Consider the following 16,235-nt stretch of genomic DNA (forward strand, 5'->3'; position numbering starts at 1 on the left):
CACGAAGTGACTCTTTCTCTCTAGGAGGAGAGAACAGGATCGAAAGCTTTTCGGAAATAGTAGATCATGAGCCTGGGGTAAGAGAGCCGCTGTCGCTGGTTTTACCTTGTTCCTTCTCTGGTTCATGATCGACCTGCACCGTTGTCATCATTACACCACGCCAGGAGTTGCATCATGAGCTTCGTCAAAACATATGGTCGGTTACAGCACGTCTGTAATTTGTAGTAGATGAATACTTAATTCGCTCTACGCTCTTCAGGAATAATAGCCACGTCTCCGTCTTTACGATGGACATTCAGGCTCCGCCAATACGGTACCCAACTCCTCGCATAAGCACCAGCGAACCTGACAACAATGATAACGACAACGATAATGATTCCACCTTTCGGGCATCTGACGATTCGACCTTGGCAGGCAGTATACCTCCCAGCCCACAACAGCCTCCGGCATACGGCGCCGAACGAGCACCGCCGCAGTACCAGGACCAGGGAGAAGATGACCCCGATGATGTCAAAGCCAGAAGGAAGGTTAGACGAACGCTTTGCATACGACTTATGACCTCCATCTTCATCACTGTTCTCGTGTCACTGATAGTTGCGGCTGTTGTGGCGAGAATACATGACAGCAATATCAACACTGATTGGGGCAGTAATGAGACTGCCTCGAACAAGTGAGTACCAGGTCAATAGCTGAAGTGTACGACAACCTAACAGATTTTGATAGAACGAATGGAACCAGTTTCACCATAACTTCCAGCAATAAGGCAACGTCAGCGCAGCCGATCATGGCTGCCACAACGGCTGCATTGCAGGATCTGAAAACTGCTGTGGTAGCACACAAGGCAGAGCCTACCACTGCGTCAGGAATGCCAACTACTACGACGACTGATGACAGGGCCGCAGAGACGGTGGATTGCGCATCACTAGGCATCATTTCGAATGTTACTCCTGTGACAGAGGTCTCTCCCGCTCCGACGAAGAGTACTTCAAAAAGGCGAAAGCGAAAAGTCCATCAGCTCGTTGAGGAAGAAGAACATATGCTTGGCATATCAGTATATACCGTCGGCGGATGTTTGCTGTCTCGGACCTCGTACAAAGACTCTGAGGGTAGTTTGACATACCAATGCACGATGGCATGTCCCGAGAAGCGATGGGAGACGAATCAGGCTCGAGATGTCGTGGCAGACGAGTGGGGGGCGTGCGGTTAGATTGCCATGAGTTTGGGCATGGTCTCGTGCTCTTTCGAAAGGTATTACCTCTTTCAAGACGGCATGCTACCGTTACCTTCGGCTTCCAGATCATAGGTGGAAATAGTGTTTGGAAAATGACGGTGGCAGTATCTCGCGTGGCAAGGAAACAGTGTCATGCTGTAAATGTTAGCACATCGTCGAGGCTCGAAGTGAATATATACTGGGTCTGTTTATTAGGAAACAATATAGTGAAGAGCCAATTGACTTGATATTTTGTAACTTTGGCGCTTGACGTGTCCAGCCGTAAAGAGCTCGTTGAATGCATTGATCTAATATACATTATCAAAATATACCAAACACCTTGCTTTTGGGTATCATAAGTCCGCCTTCCTGACATACCATACAGGCCACGGCGCGTCTTGTTGAACCAATTCAGCCCGAAATTGTTAGCTGGCTTATCCAGATGCTGTTCGCTCAAGGCTGGCCAGTCGATGTAGGCACTCCCTTTTCGGACTGTTCAAAGACAATTGGAGTTTTAATGATCCGTCGTGACGGAGTGTGTAGGCCGATCCGTGGTGGAAATTGGAGATCTTGCCTCGCGCCTTCTTCAACTGCACACACGTATGGCAGTTGCCCAAACAGGTGTGCAGGTCACAATCCTGCAACCACCGTGGAAACATCGAAACGCCTGATATTCGCACCGCACAGCATTACGCCTCTATTTTACCCTTTTAAACGCCCCTCTTTGTATTCGGAATCTTAGAATTTCATCCACCTTCACCATTGCTCGTGGGCACGTTCCGCATGGCGACCATCGATCTGGCTGTTTCGGTCCGAGTGCGTCACTTCAACTTGATTCGACACCACGATTGCATTTGCTGGCTGTCGTCCGTTTCGCATGTTCTCCATCTTGATATCTCCAACCATTCGTTCCTCGCTCTCGCTAAACGTCATATTCGCGGTGATCGGGTTTGCGGTGCGCGGTCGATTTCGAGGAGTGGATGAGTCGCCGCCGCCGCCTCCAAATGTCACCAGACCGGTTGGCGTTTTGTACGACTTCTTCGACGATCGTAGGGCGCTTCCGCAAAGAGGTGCGAGCCAGACTCTGAACAATGGAAAGAGCATGGGGAGGTTCGTCGTGATTACGGCAACGAATGCCTCTCTCGTGCCCCAAGATCCAGCAAGTTGAGCACCGTTCACGGGGTCCTGTTATCGAAAACATGGGTCAGGGGACAAGCCTAGTCATTCAACGTTGGGGGAAAGCCTTACAACAAGGACGAAAATACTCTTTAGTGTTGCGCAAACGAGGACGAAAATGCCGGCTCCTAGAACAATCGTCGAAGCAATCTTCTTGATCATCTTCAAACTTGAACCCCACAACATCGGCAGTGGGATCAGGATGAGATATATATCGGTGCATATATTGGCCGCAAATGACACCCAAATAATCGGTCTTGAGACGGCCGCCTGGCAGGTGTCTGTTTTTACACATCAGTTACAAGACTCCAATGGCGTCACGTTGCAGGCAAAGGAAGTACTTACTGCCAGGATCAGGGTTGATCTGCCAGTACTTGTTGAACGGCCGGCATGCAAGAAAGTTTGTGAGAATACAGGCCACGGTTGTTCCAATAACCATGACAAACCCGATGATGATACGAATGCGATATGGTCGTCCTAGCCCATCCTTCACAAGCAAATTAGCCATCAGCAATGGACATGCAACCATGAAAGCAGCGAGTTTCCATACCGTCAATCGGATATAAAAAGCAAGAACAGACAACTTCAGGAAGCCGATGAGAAGAGAGTATGTTGTCCAGCCCGCAACCTGGATCTTCGAGCCGATGACTCTACAATAAGCCAGGGTCTGTTAGTCACCAAAACTTCACTCCTGGAGCCAGATCAAGGTGTACAAACCTTGTTGCATATTCAGGGTCGGTTGGCGAAAGTGCAGCACGCTCAGCATCAGTCATGCCGTTGTTTGCCAACCCATGCGCAACATTTCCGATACTGTAACCAAGCGCTGCTTGAGCACTATAGAAAGCCTTGAAATCGAATTGGGTAAGTAACTGGTACATCACAGGAAGACGACAATTCAACATACAACTCCGACCCAGACAAGATAATCGTCTGCTCTCAAATTTCTTACTCCGACTGCGCGGATTCGAGCATATGTTCTCAGGAATGTTGCCATAACACCGATACCATACAGTGTCCATAACTCAACCGCGAATTTGTGAAAAGCGGCTTCGGCTGCTGCTGCCGCCGCTGCCTGAGCAGCTGGATCGGAGGAATCGCCTGTTGACATGTCAAACTGACGTATGTTTGTAAAAGATCATCGAGTTTCAATGCTGTCGTCAAGCATTTGGGCATATACCACACAAGGGAATTGCAATGGGAACCCAAGGTACCAAGTTGAGAAGGACTCCAGGGAGTTTATGTCCCCGACACAAACGTTCTTTTAGTGCCATTATCTCTAACGGATCCTGGACCACTATTCTAAACTTTTAGTTTAACCCTCCACCAGGCAAAACAACACCCTCAACTTGCCTGGCCGGATGCGACACCACAAACAAGGCAACAGGAGCAACCTTTCTGCAGGCTTATTCGTCGATGGATCTTTCAGTGGGCTTCGCCATAGTGTTCGACAAGAGCCGAATCATGACCCACAGACAGTGGCACATAAGCAACATGGTTTCGTGGGACGGCCACGGACAAGGTCATGGACATGGAGCAGTGATCGACACGTTAACCACTCCACTAGAGAGCAAGCGAACCGATTCATGTGGGGTGTCCGCGTCCTCGCAATGGTTCTTGCTCCGATAAGTTGCCAGGCAATGTGAAAGGTCACCCCTGAGGCCTCGGAAAGTGCATCTTAGCCGCACTATATATTGCAAGCCCGCACAGTCAGGGACGCTCGGTATCGCCTGGGTCATGCGCCGAGAAGGTCCGGGAAAATCCAGCGCTGTTGTAGAAGAACATCAACGTGGTGCTATGTTCACATCACCGACCGGCCTGTATATTCATAGATTAGGATGCGGTATTTGACATGGCTGCCGACAGATGCCAAGCCGAGCAAGAGGACCAACAACCGGCCCACTGGTCTCCCTTCATTGTCATTGCAGCGCAACACCAGCAGCCTGGGCACGAGCACCCCCGCAATGCTGCGAGAGTCAGTATCTGCATTATATCAGGGCCACTATTGAAGCTGCCGGAAGTCAAGAAGGATTCCGCGCTGTCCAGGATGCTGAAACACGAGGTGACTTTATCGTTGGGTAGGTGCCATGGTGGACTTCCAGAACTCACATTGGCGTGGCAAGATGTTGTCCAGCGCCTGAAGGAGGTGACACATCATGGTTCCTTGGCATTCCCCTTGCTCAGGCGACCAATAAACATGGGCAATCCCTGAACAAAAACTCCATGACATGAGGTCTGGGATTTGCTGTCGCATTGGTCATGAAGATTTGGCCTGACCCAATATCTAATCACCAGACAATCTCTTTCACTCTACGAACAGCACGATCCCCCTATGGATATCGACAGCTCGGAGAATCAAACATCGGCCGGCTGCTCTGGGTCGAAAAAGTGGGAAATTTGGGTCATCACCCAAGTCCATACCAGGGTGGAACTTGCTCTTTCCTGTCTGGGTTGCCAGTCCAGTCCAGTCAACCTTTTACAGCATTGCGCGAGTCAAGACGAAAAGTTCGCCGTGAGGGACAAGACACCAATGACGGAGTTTTCGCCATCTCCATCCAGTACGGTTGTATGGAGTCCCGTCGCCTATTTCTTTCATCGTACCTGGCCTAGTTGACCAAGATTTCCTCCCCCTCCTGGAAACAGCCTCCAGCTTGACGGGAAACCCCGTTGTGGCAAGCCCTGATGAAGATTGAGGCGCCCAATCTTCAACGGCGATATGTGCCACTAAATTACATGACCTAATTAAGAAACTTTTCTGTGGATGGCATCATAACACATTTATGGTGACCCCTGTCGATAGCCAGCAACTTGGCACTTTTGCGGCTGGAGGGTTGAGCCAGGTGCTGACTCGGAACGTCCGCCAACCGGATCGGCCGTGATAGACAGACGAGTTACTGCGTTAGTAAGGTGAAATCGCCAGCAACTCGATCACCTCTGTCCGTGCGAGGAAATAGTGGAAGACGATCGATTAGCTTGTCAACTGAGACCTCCGTTGCTCCGATGCAGATCAAGGATATGCCACTTGATAATGAGAAGACAGCCCTACAGAAGGGTCAAGCCAGATTTCTTTTTTATCGACGGAGTCCAAACTTCGCTATCTGTGCATCTGGATACGTCTGGAGCCACCGACGTCTGAAGTGTCCTTCCGCAGTAGCCAGGCTCTCCAGACTCGTGCGCCCAAGGCGACGTGAGTGTCTGGACAAAGCCCCAGCCGGTCACACCATTCTCGCAGATGTAACCCCCTGATGGGAACCGCAAAACTTGCACGGAGAAACAGAGTTTTTGTCATTTGGTGGCCGGGTATAGCAGAAGGCTTGCTTTACTTGTTTTGGCTATGGGATCGCAGACAGCGTCCTAGCGATGATGCAGTTGATATATATTAAGGAATGTGCTTTGCGAGTTTCACCAAATCTATGCTACGAATATGGATCGCGATGTTATGCTATCATTCGTCCCTCATTTCCAGACACAATGCTTAGGCAATTGGTCCAAAGAAGCTAAACTTGCCGGAAGGGTCATACTTCTTCTTCAGGGCAGCCAGGCGATCCTGGCGCCATTTCTCACTACCATACCAGACCTTGGGGTTCTCATTACCATACGCGTAGTTGACGTATGCTCGAACATCAGAAATACCACTAGCCTGGTGAAGAATCTCACGCAGTTGGTTGCCGAGATCCTGCGCCTTCTTGTCGAGATCGGCTCCACTGGGCTTGTAAGTGATCAGGGGAGCAGCCAACAGATGAGCATCACGGAAAGCAAATGCACTAGATTTGCTATCAACTGCCTGGACACCTTGAACTGGATATCCCTCGAACATGAAAAGAGAGCCATTGAAGGCAGAGGAGCCTTGAGTGGCCGAGGCAAAGACCTGGTAGGCTTTCTTCTGCGCAGCAACGTTATATGACTGCAGATAGATTGGGAATCGGGGGTTGGCTAGGCCAGCCTTTTGGCAAGGAGGGGAGGTTGTGGCAATACCAGTCCAACCAGCGAGGTCCTTATATGTTCCACTGATTGGGGTCACAGCAATTGGCCCAATGTCGTGGAATGCCTTGGTGTACTTGGCATCAACGGCCTTGACACCTTCCTGAATAATGTAGAAGATGATGATGGGCTGCAATCGAACGGATCAGTGGCCATTCACCCAAGTGGTTTCAACAAGTGGTTTCAAATAACAATGGACTTACGTTGTTGGGGTCGGTAGTTGGGTCATGCAGCCAGTATGACCAGTTGATAACATCCGCCGGTTGCGTGCCATTCTTGAGCAGGTAATTGTTGGCGGCGTCGTACACGGCGCCAACTTTGTCACCAGAGAAGATAATGGTCTCAATGGCCCAGTCGCTATGTTGAATATCATAGACCTTGGTGGTCACGGATGTAACAATGCCGAAATTGTGGCCAGCACCGTTGAGCGCCCACCAGAGATCCGACTTGGAGTTAACGGTTTGGAGTTGTCCGTTGGCCAGGACAATGTTCATGGAAACGAATTGATCCGCTACAAGACCGTGATGGCCCTGAAGCCAACCGTGACCGCCACCAAGGGCTGGGCCCATGAGACTGACGCATTCGCAAGTACCGGTAACTAAGCGGCAATTTGGCTTGTCAGTTTACGCTTTTGATATGGAGCAAAGTCGACTCTTTCTAGTCGCCTTGAAGGGTTCCCACTACTTACCGGTCTGTTTTCCAGCAGCCCACAGCTTGTCAGTAACTTGCTTGGACAGAATTCCTCCACCTATTGTGGCCGTTTTCCCATCCTTTGCAATTGAGACGGAGTCCAGTTGGTCCAGGTAGATCTCAACACCAGATTTCATCTTTCCCAGGGTTGTGATGGCTCCGTGTGCACCATTGTAAGCCAGGAAAGGCAGCTTCTTCTTGTTCGCATATTTGACCTATGAAAGAGGGGGAAGTCAGCAAAATTCGTCTCAGGCCAGTCCGACATGCCAGGCTCTCTGGGTCGTTCTTGATGCAAGCATGTTCAACGTACTGTTTCGGAGACGTCCTTTTCAGTCGCAGGAACAACAACGACATTGACAGTCGGTGGATTCAATACAGACCAACGAGTGGACGCAGCTTTGAATTCTGGTGAACCGGGGAAATACACCTTTGCGCCAGGCGACAGACTCTTCTGTAGTTCTCCAGCTTCACCAATGTCTCTAGGACAGAGTCCCGGAACCAGATCACGAACAGCAGGCAAGCTGTGACAAGTAGATGCTACTGCCCAAGCAGCCACCGCAGCGACCACCTCCATCTTGAGTTTTGTCATGATAGCGGGGGAAGAAGTCAAGACGGTTCGTCTCGACCTATTGTGCTAGGGGCCTCTCTCGTCGAGCCGCTAAAAACAGTTGAAGAGACGACCGATGCAACTCAAGCGTAGACCAACGCAGAGTCACGTCATACAGCTTCTGAACTGGTGGGTACAAAGATGGCTCACTCCCGACTGAAACCTCGATGGCACCCTTTCTTGAACGACAAAAGTCAAAGACGAAGAGGGTAGGATACGGAAAATAACGAGTAGAGTGGGAATGTATTTAGAGGATCGTCTGTTTCCACCAGACAACAACACCAGCTGGCGCTCCATCCTCCATCCACCCCGAGCGGAGACTGGACCTTTCCAAAATCAACCCACTCGGCGTCGATATTGCCCGTTGAGATTAATCCCCGCCTTGGCAACTCGTCATGCTTTCCACAATACCGGCTCTGTCGTTTGAATTCAGTCTCTCCCGACGGACGACCAACATCAAGATTTGCAGGGACGTATGGGTCAATTTGACTGGCAGTGTGCTGTCAACTGGTGGTTCTCGCCAAGCGACAGCGCCATGCCATGGGTCCCCCACGAGCTGAGGAACCAGTTTGGCCAAGCTCATGAGCTAGTTTAGCCTGTTGAGTCCACTGTCGACAACCGGGGCGGATGCCTGTCTCATCATGGTGAGCTCGCTGAGAGTTCAACAGTCGCCGATGGGCTCAATGCGCCATGCGCCCTGCATATCGCAATAATGCGGCCGGGTGGGTAGGACTCATCAATCGGCTCCCAGCGGACCGAGCCAGCATTGAAGATGGCTGGACGCCATTGATGTTTCCCGCTTTGTGCAATATTTGGCAGATATATTCAGACGAGCCCAAGCCTCGATGAGCAACAACACTTCTTCATCCCATTATCCCCCGTGGTAGACCTGCGATGCCCTTCATAATCACCAGGAAGTACCGTTCGGAAAGCGAATCTTTGTACCACAACCAAACGTGCATGATCGTCATTACCGGATTGTGTAACTGGGGCCGGACCCAGCCAACCGTCGCATCAGACCCATGCTGACGCCACGCCTCTCCGGCTGGACATGGGATGTAGGTGATAGATATTGATTGGATACCTTGTTGAGTTCTGGAATAGAATACCCAAAATTGGGCAAAAGGGTTACTCGGATATGCATGGCGGCAGTTCCTGTTGAATTATAGGACGCCACAGAGCTTGTCGTGATGATGGCGGTTATGTGGTCCGGGGTTTCTCTCATTGCGTTCATTGTTTCCCTGCCAAGAATAGCTGTGCAAGAGGGGGAAGACTAACGGTGAAATTAGCTTGGTGGCAGGACTAATGACGATTGAGCTGTCTTGGATTGGAGAAGTAAGGCTTTGAGGCGTAAATATTCCGCTGGAAACCAAGCTGGCGTGTCTCATTCATGCCAAGGCAAAAGGGTGGAAAAGCTAATAGCTGGAAAGAGAGCGTTGAAGGAGTGAATCTTGATGTCCCGACTGTTTGTCCAGGTCAACGCGAGGATTCGCTTCACATTCACTTTTGTCTTCTGGCTGGTTAATTTTAATGTCCCTAGTAGAAGGCGAAAACAGCCAAAGGTAAAAACCAGAGTTTGTTGCATTCTTTTTTGTGCTTCAAACTAAGAAACGATCTTGTCTTGACTCACGAGTTTCACGAGTTGAGCACCTATAGGGTAGGCGGCTTTCCGCAGTTGACATTTCAAGTGGCTTATCTTATCGCCCCACTAATAAACTTCAAAGATCGAAATTTCGCAGCCTCCAAATTGTCCAGCCATATCTTTATATCTAGCCTTTGCAAAGGCAAACCAACACCTGAAGCGATACAACAGGCTCGCCACACTCGATGCGACCATGGCGGCCGGCGATGAACCTTCTGCTGAGACCAGCACCCCTGTCGCAGAGCTCAATGCCTCTACCAATGAGAACACGCCTGCCACCACGTCTGGCGATGCCACGCCAGACCAGAAATCTGACAACAACCGTGACGGAAAGAAGCGAGGAGAAAAAGGACGAGCAGAATGGAGGTGAGATACCAAAAGCTTCGCCTTGGCCACCCAATCATGAAAATTTTTCGCAAAGCATGGCCTGACGCTGACCAGCCTGTAGTCGCCAGCAAAAGCATGACAAGAAGCGCAAGAAGCAAGATGACTGGCGAGAATTCAAGCGCCGCAAGATGAGCGACAAGGCCGGCGGGTCGACCGAGTCCGATAAAAAGAACCCCTTCACCAAGGAGGAAATTGCGTCTGAAGAGCGCCGACCGAAGCGCAAGGTCGCTGTCATGATTGGATACTCGGGCACAGGCTACAAGGGCATGCAAGTGAATGGAGATGAACCCACGATCGAGAGAGATCTCTTCCAAGCGTTTATTGAAGCCAAGGCCATTTCAAAGGCTAATGCGGATGACCCCCGCAAGTCGAGTCTTGCACGGTGCGCCCGAACGGATAAGGGCGTGCACGCGGCGGGCAACGTGATATCCTTGAAGCTGATTATCGAGGACGAGGATATCGTGGACAAGATTAATTCGTTTCTGCCGGAGCAGATTCGGATATGGGGCATCCAGCGGACCAACAACAGCTTCAATTGCTACCAGTATTGCGATTCGCGGTTCTACGAGTATTTGCTGCCGAGTTATTGCTTGCTTCCGCCGCACCCGCAGACGTATCTGGCCAAGAAGTGCGAGGAGCTGAACAAGGAGTATGGCGCGGAGGAAGAAGTTGCTGCTTTGATGGCAGACGTCAAGGACTTCTGGGCAGATGTCGAGGAGAAGGAGATTAAGCCTATTCTCGCGAGGCTTGATCCCGAGCTGAGGGCCGTGGTTATGGAGAGGGTGCACGCCCAGGAGGCAGAAGAGTATGAAAACAACAAGAAGGCCGAGGCAGAGCAGAAGGATGCCCCAACCGCTGAAGCCCCAGCTGATGCTGCAGTTGAAAAGTCAAACGAAGCCGATGCTTCTACTGGACAGGCAGAGGCAGCTAACGCGGCACCCAAAAAGGCCACGCTCGAGTCTCACAAACCCAAGAACCGCGAACTCAGCCGCACCGACTACGCCCTCCGCGACATCAAGGCGACCTACATCGCCGCCAAGCGCAGGTACAGAGTATCCCCAGAGCGCCTGCAGCGCCTGCAATCCGTTCTGGACAAGTACACCGGCACCAACAACTTCCACAACTACACGGTGCAAAAGACGGCGTCTGACCCCTCCGCCCGGCGGCACATCAAGTCCTTCGTCGTGAACCCCAAGCCCATCCTCATAGGCGACACGGAGTGGCTGTCGCTCAAAGTCCACGGGCAGAGCTTCATGATGCACCAGATCCGCAAGATGGTCGGGCTGGCGTCCCTGATGGTGCGCTGCGGCACCACGTTAGACAGGGTGGGCGACTCGTACCGCGCGCAAAAGATGGCGATTCCAAAGGCCCCCGGGTTGGGGTTGTTGTTGGAGAGGCCGGTCTTTGAGAATTACAACCGCAGGGCGAAGGAGAATCTGGGCAAGGAGACGATTGACTTTAGTAGGTATGATGAGCGGCTGGAGGCGTTTAAGGAGAAGCATATCTATAGTCGGATCTTTGAGGTGGAAGAGAAGGAGAATACGTATGTTGACCCGTTTTTATTGGCTGAGATTGTGTGCTAATGAGGTGTAGGTTCCATGGATTTTATAACCAGATTGACCAGTTTAAGGCGAATCACTTTTTGTGGCTGACCGCCGGAGGAACAAAGGTGTCTGAGTTGAATAAGGAGGGTGAGAAGGCGGAAGTTGATAAGGCGCTGGGCGATGAGGATGAGGATCCGGAGGGTGGTGAGGGTTAAACAGCATTTCATAGACGTAGAAACAGGATGAGGAAGCGTAAACAGTAAAATGAAATTTGTACAGCATGATGAAACCGTCTGTTCAAAGGGTATATCCATATCCAACCACAACGCCAATCCATAACATGTACGTAGTATCATTTCGCCGCATCATCTTTCCCCAACACGTCCCACGAACCTCCACACCTCTCCGCCAATTCCTTCATTCTCCCGCCCTCAAGACCGTTCAGCAGGGCCGAAACCTGCGACACATCCTCCTCAATCTGCGCCTCCTTTGCCTTTCTATCAGGATCACCTTGACCTAAAGGTCCAAATACCCATAGTTCTTTAATTTTGCGCGACAGCGACAAGAGGTCCTTGATGGAGGAGTTCTATACCGGTCAGTGGATGTAGATACATGGTGGTGGGGGACTTACCAGGCCATCAAACTCCATCTTCATGGAGATGCCGCTCACGGCCATAGTCTCAGGCGTAGCGTTGTTACGCTCCCCTTCTGCTTGGACGGTCGCGAGCATCATGAGCGTGCGGTAGCGTGTTAGTATGTCTGCTACGAGGCGGTTGTGGTTGTCTGGATGGTTAGCGGTGCGTTTTGGTGGATGGTGTGACTGGCGGTTCGGTTGTGGGTGGATGAGGTGGCCTACGTACCCATTAGATTGGACGATGAGGGTTGAGATCGATCCATGGCGGTTTACTGTGTGATGCGTTCTGTGATGATACTTGCGGCTGGATTTGGAGGTTTGAGATTCAGATGCGAGACTGTGAGTGAAAAGTGGCGCAGGAGACAATGTCTGCTGTGGTCTGGTGGGGACAGCATCCTGGTGTGGCTTCTGCTCTTTCGGACAGGATTCAACGTGGCTGGGCTTTCCAGGTATGGTGCATGTTTGTGAAAGATCAAGTATTACAGCTTGACTTTTGACCATTGTGAATGTACGGAGTACAGTTCTATAGCTGAGAGTTTCACGATCAAAATGTACGCTTGGGCTGAGGTTGACCAACATATGCATGCTCCTTCGTGTTTCAGCCCCTGCCATTCTTGCTTCAACTCCAACATCGCCTCTCTCACATCATAAGCCTAGGGCTGAGACAGATGAAGTACATGTTCATTCTGATACACCATGTGCTGTTGTCGCTGTGAATTATTGAAATCGGCAGGCTGCATGTCCTGTGTCAAGACCTCATCTTCCAATTGGATTAGCAGTGCGCCTCTCCCTTTTTGCCGCTTAGCCATGGGCGCCGTTAAATCGGCAAGCGGCATCGTTTGAGAAAGGTGGATGGCAGATTAGTCCATCTTAGCGCTTATTCCCTGTTGCACGTCTCGTCGCATCCCATGTTTGGGCAACGACGCAAGCTGCAAGTCGAATGGTACGATGTGTATGAGTTAGCAAACATACAGGCCCCCTCGATGCGCCTCTATGAGCTCTAGCTGTGTTGATGACGAGACAGGCGAGGCAGGTCGCGAATCCCATGAATCCATTCTGTTGAACCTGGCCGCGGCCACGACAACCACCCAGCCGAGACGGTTGACGCCCATCGCGCCGCGGCTATCCTTACAATTTTATCAAATAAATGCAGTAGTTTGCACTTAGTGGCAGGAGAGCATGGATTAGCCGCTCCACCATCACCGTCCACAATTGGTTCGATCGTCACGTAAACCACCAGCAATGCTGCAGTGAGCAGCCATGTTGAACAGGGTTGAAGATGGGCCCATCCAGCAACAGACAAGTCAGACTGGAAGCTCTCCTCGCCCTGCTGCATTGGCCGAAAACCCCGACCTGGTCGTTGGTCTTGATGACTGCCGCTTCCAGCATTTGATCCGCAAACTCGTTTCTCAAACTCTCTCTTCTCTGTTCCCCTTGTTTTGGTCGATTCGTCAGCGACAGCCGTCTCCCAGCACTACCGATTTGCGATCGATTTGGAGATACCTACCCGTACGGAAGAACGGTCGCAGAGGGGTCAAACATCCTGCGTGGACTTGGGTGGTCATCATATCTGGAACCATCCGGTCAAGCTGACGGGAACCATCGCAAATTGCTGCGAAATCGCATCGCCATGTCTTCCACAGATTCGCAGCGAGCGTCGATCACGAAAAACACGCCATCCGTCGTAACGTCCTTTGCCAAGAACCCCCTGACGACGACATTTACTCGACCCAAATCTTGCGATGGCATCTATCTCTCCGGCTTTCTGGCCATGGTAGACGTGAGCTCCTCATGTCTGCCGGATGGTTTCAAAACGGATGCCTATTTCTCACCCGGTCTCATCTGTCCGTCGGGATATATCTCTGCCTGTCATGATACAACCGGCGTGAAGTCCATAACGACAGTGACTTGCTGTCCAACACTCAAAGACCCAAATGTTTCACTTGGCTGTGTTACCACGAGTACCTTAACAGACAGTTGGTCAACTTTGTTCTGCACTTGGATCGGACCTGAAAGCTCAGACTCAACACTGCCTGTTACAACCAGCGACAGGGGTGTAACGTCCGTTAAAAATCTTGGTTTTCATAGCCCTGGAGGTTTGAACGCATTTGGCATTCGAATGGTCTACGAAGCCTCTGACCTTTCAACCGAGACGAAGACGACAGCAACACCCACCGGTTCTGCCTCGCAATCATCAGGCGGCGCCGCAACTTCGAATCCTCCCTCAGACACGTCGAACTCAGGTGGACTATCGACAGGCGCCAAAGTAGCAATAGGTGTCGTTATTCCAATTATTGCACTCGCTGCTCTGCTTGGAGCCTTTTTCTGGTGGCGAAGGCGCAAGCACCATTACCAGGTGCAGCCTCAGACCGAAGGCAAACCGCAGCCCCAACCTCAACCTCGCGCCGAGCTGCATGGAACGCATCTGAATGAGCTCATGGCTCATTCAAACGACCCTGTAGAGCTACCAGCTTCAAATCCAGGTGATCATCCCGATCCTGGTAAGGCCGCATCGTCTGCGAGATGGGCTTAGGGGACAGGCTAATTGCCACACCATGGGGAATGGCATGTGTGGGAGTTTGGTTCTTGGTACATATATATCCATCAGCATGTTATACTATAAGTAGTCCTTTTGGCCAGTTTGAATACCAATATAGCGATGGTGTTTCGCAAATGCGTCTCTGAGTTTGTGAGGATAAGAATTGATGGGTCAAATGTGCAAAACAGGTTGGCATTATGTGATTTGAACACTATTTTGAGATTCACACGTTTCGATGTAGTTGTGACTTGCTTTCGTTTGTCCCCGCTAAAAACTTGCGGCCCGGTGGAATTTTTGAGCCATTGTGGGTGTGACGCAAGACTGAGCTGAAGACACAATCAAACTGCTTATGCTGAGCCAGTGGTGTCTATCTCAGCACCAGATCTTATGCAGTTGTCAGTCAATTGCAGGCCAAATTTGAGGCACCTGAAGCTGCACAGGACTCCAATCACCTGATCGGGGTCGTAAGCCTTGGCTGGCGGGGACAATATGCAGGCTAATTGCATTGAAGCGCCAGATGGAGATTACATTTCGGAATGTCACTGTGGCGTTCGTGATTGATTGAGGAAGGCATCTTTCAGACATGAACGACACTCCGTACTGTAAGACCAAATGTGTATAGCTTGGTGTCTTTGGTGGTCTCGTCAGAGGGTGCTTGAATCAGGACCAACTCTTCTGACTGTTTCCAGTTCCTAGGCAGCCATCCTTCAGCCTTGTTACAAATGCAAACCGTCGAGAGAAGCAAGCTTCATCAGGGGTCCATAAAGAAAACAAGGCACTGCAGTTGGCTAGAGGTAGTCATTTCTGATGCTGTGGACCAGAAAGCTTGAGAAGAGTCTGATCCCGGTAAGGGGCACGCATGCCTCCGTCAACATTGAGGCGATGGGTGGGTACTGGCTGGAACCGCCAGCATCTGGATGCCACAGCCAATGCTTCGATGATGTTTTTTCCTGCAGCACGTCCTGGGCGTAATCAGGCTTTCGGGCTGCAAAGCTACTACATGTTGAAAAATGAGCTTGGTGCCAATTGACACAAGGTAGATATGTTACAAAGTCTCTCACCGTTGAAGCCAGACAAAAATCTGTGTTATGGATCCAGACCGGGACCAGCCGTGGACTAGCAGCTCAATTACCACGTTGGTTCGAAGACTAAAATGCTTATTTTCGACTTGGCTTTACAGCCCCCGTTGACTTGAAATTCTCCATCAACCATGACTTGTGCGGAGATGGCGACCCCTTGGGTGCCGAATTGTCTCAGGAATCTGACACGTGGACGAACCATTTCAAACGATGTTGGCGCGGCTGGCCGATGTAATTGAAGGATGTTGGCAGTTGTCTCCTCCATTGTGGCAGTTGACCAGACGCCAATTGCAAAGGCCTGCCAAGTGAAAGGGACGTGCCGAAGGACGATTGGTGTGAATCCTTTTGAGGTGAACAATTCTTGGAATTCGCATGGCGGGAGCTGACATGTTTCCGCTGCCAAGGTTTATTGGTACCGTGCGTTGTCAGTCCATGCCAGCCGCAATACGAGAAGAGCCCAATCGCTTAGGCCCAGAGCCATTCTGAGACTCGTTGTCAACTTTAGAATGCGCCACTCGTTTGAGATGTTACAATTTTGGTCCCCCATGTGGCGTTGGCCACCAACCAGAAACACCCTTTTCTGTCCTGACCACCTATTCCAGGTTGCCCCTGGGCCAGCGGGTCTGTCCAGGTCCTGCTGCATTTGGTTTGTCCGATGTTTGCTCGTCCGGTGGATTTGGCGATGGAAGTGGATGTTGTTTAGAGTGGCTGTGACAAGAAGGCAAGGAATTGGGCAAAAGCAGGGAGTG

At 51.0% G+C, this 16,235-nt stretch overlaps 7 protein-coding genes across 7 annotated transcripts; 3 read left to right on the top strand and 4 right to left on the bottom strand.

The window, feature by feature from the left end:
* Window positions 1–287: 287 nt before the first annotated feature.
* VFPPC_02465 (hypothetical protein) lies at window positions 288–1,207 on the top strand (the record flags this gene model as incomplete). Its single annotated transcript, XM_018282111.1, has 2 exons — window positions 288–670; window positions 724–1,207. 2 exons carry the CDS (start codon window positions 288–290, stop codon window positions 1,205–1,207), a joined length of 867 nt encoding a protein of 288 aa, XP_018146451.1.
* Window positions 1,208–1,966: 759 nt separating this feature from the next.
* On the bottom strand, window positions 1,967–3,494 carry VFPPC_02466 (triacylglycerol lipase-like protein; the record flags this gene model as incomplete). The annotated part of the gene is made up of 6 exons (XM_018282112.1): window positions 1,967–2,395; window positions 2,459–2,667; window positions 2,732–2,873; window positions 2,937–3,036; window positions 3,104–3,231; window positions 3,291–3,494. 6 exons carry the CDS (start codon window positions 3,492–3,494, stop codon window positions 1,967–1,969), a joined length of 1,212 nt encoding a protein of 403 aa, XP_018146452.1.
* Window positions 3,495–5,858: 2,364 nt separating this feature from the next.
* On the bottom strand, window positions 5,859–7,643 carry VFPPC_02468 (FAD binding domain-containing protein; the record flags this gene model as incomplete). The annotated part of the gene is made up of 4 exons (XM_018282113.1): window positions 5,859–6,494; window positions 6,568–6,962; window positions 7,053–7,269; window positions 7,365–7,643. 4 exons carry the CDS (start codon window positions 7,641–7,643, stop codon window positions 5,859–5,861), a joined length of 1,527 nt encoding a protein of 508 aa, XP_018146453.1.
* Window positions 7,644–9,496: 1,853 nt separating this feature from the next.
* Window positions 9,497–11,449, top strand: VFPPC_02470 (tRNA pseudouridine synthase; the record flags this gene model as incomplete). The annotated part of the gene is made up of 3 exons (XM_018282114.1): window positions 9,497–9,669; window positions 9,752–11,233; window positions 11,284–11,449. 3 exons carry the CDS (start codon window positions 9,497–9,499, stop codon window positions 11,447–11,449), a joined length of 1,821 nt encoding a protein of 606 aa, XP_018146454.1.
* Window positions 11,450–11,586: 137 nt separating this feature from the next.
* VFPPC_13278 (surfeit locus protein 5 subunit 22 of mediator complex domain-containing protein) lies at window positions 11,587–12,131 on the bottom strand (the record flags this gene model as incomplete). The annotated part of the gene is made up of 3 exons (XM_018291055.1): window positions 11,587–11,820; window positions 11,866–12,017; window positions 12,095–12,131. 3 exons carry the CDS (start codon window positions 12,129–12,131, stop codon window positions 11,587–11,589), a joined length of 423 nt encoding a protein of 140 aa, XP_018146455.1.
* A 737-nt stretch (window positions 12,132–12,868) lies between these two features.
* On the bottom strand, window positions 12,869–13,204 carry VFPPC_15509 (hypothetical protein; the record flags this gene model as incomplete). The annotated part of the gene is made up of 1 exon (XM_018293262.1): window positions 12,869–13,204. One exon carries the CDS (start codon window positions 13,202–13,204, stop codon window positions 12,869–12,871), a length of 336 nt encoding a protein of 111 aa, XP_018146456.1.
* A 294-nt stretch (window positions 13,205–13,498) lies between these two features.
* VFPPC_02471 (transmembrane alpha-helix domain-containing protein) lies at window positions 13,499–14,401 on the top strand (the record flags this gene model as incomplete). Its single annotated transcript, XM_018282115.1, has 1 exon — window positions 13,499–14,401. The coding sequence occupies one exon, from the start codon at window positions 13,499–13,501 to the stop codon at window positions 14,399–14,401; it is 903 nt and encodes a 300-aa protein (XP_018146457.1).
* Between the last annotated feature and the right edge of the window lie 1,834 nt (window positions 14,402–16,235).

This window comes from Pochonia chlamydosporia, chromosome 2, assembly GCF_001653235.2.
Source record: "Pochonia chlamydosporia 170 chromosome 2, whole genome shotgun sequence".
NCBI classification, from domain to species: Eukaryota; Fungi; Ascomycota; class Sordariomycetes; order Hypocreales; family Clavicipitaceae; genus Pochonia; species Pochonia chlamydosporia.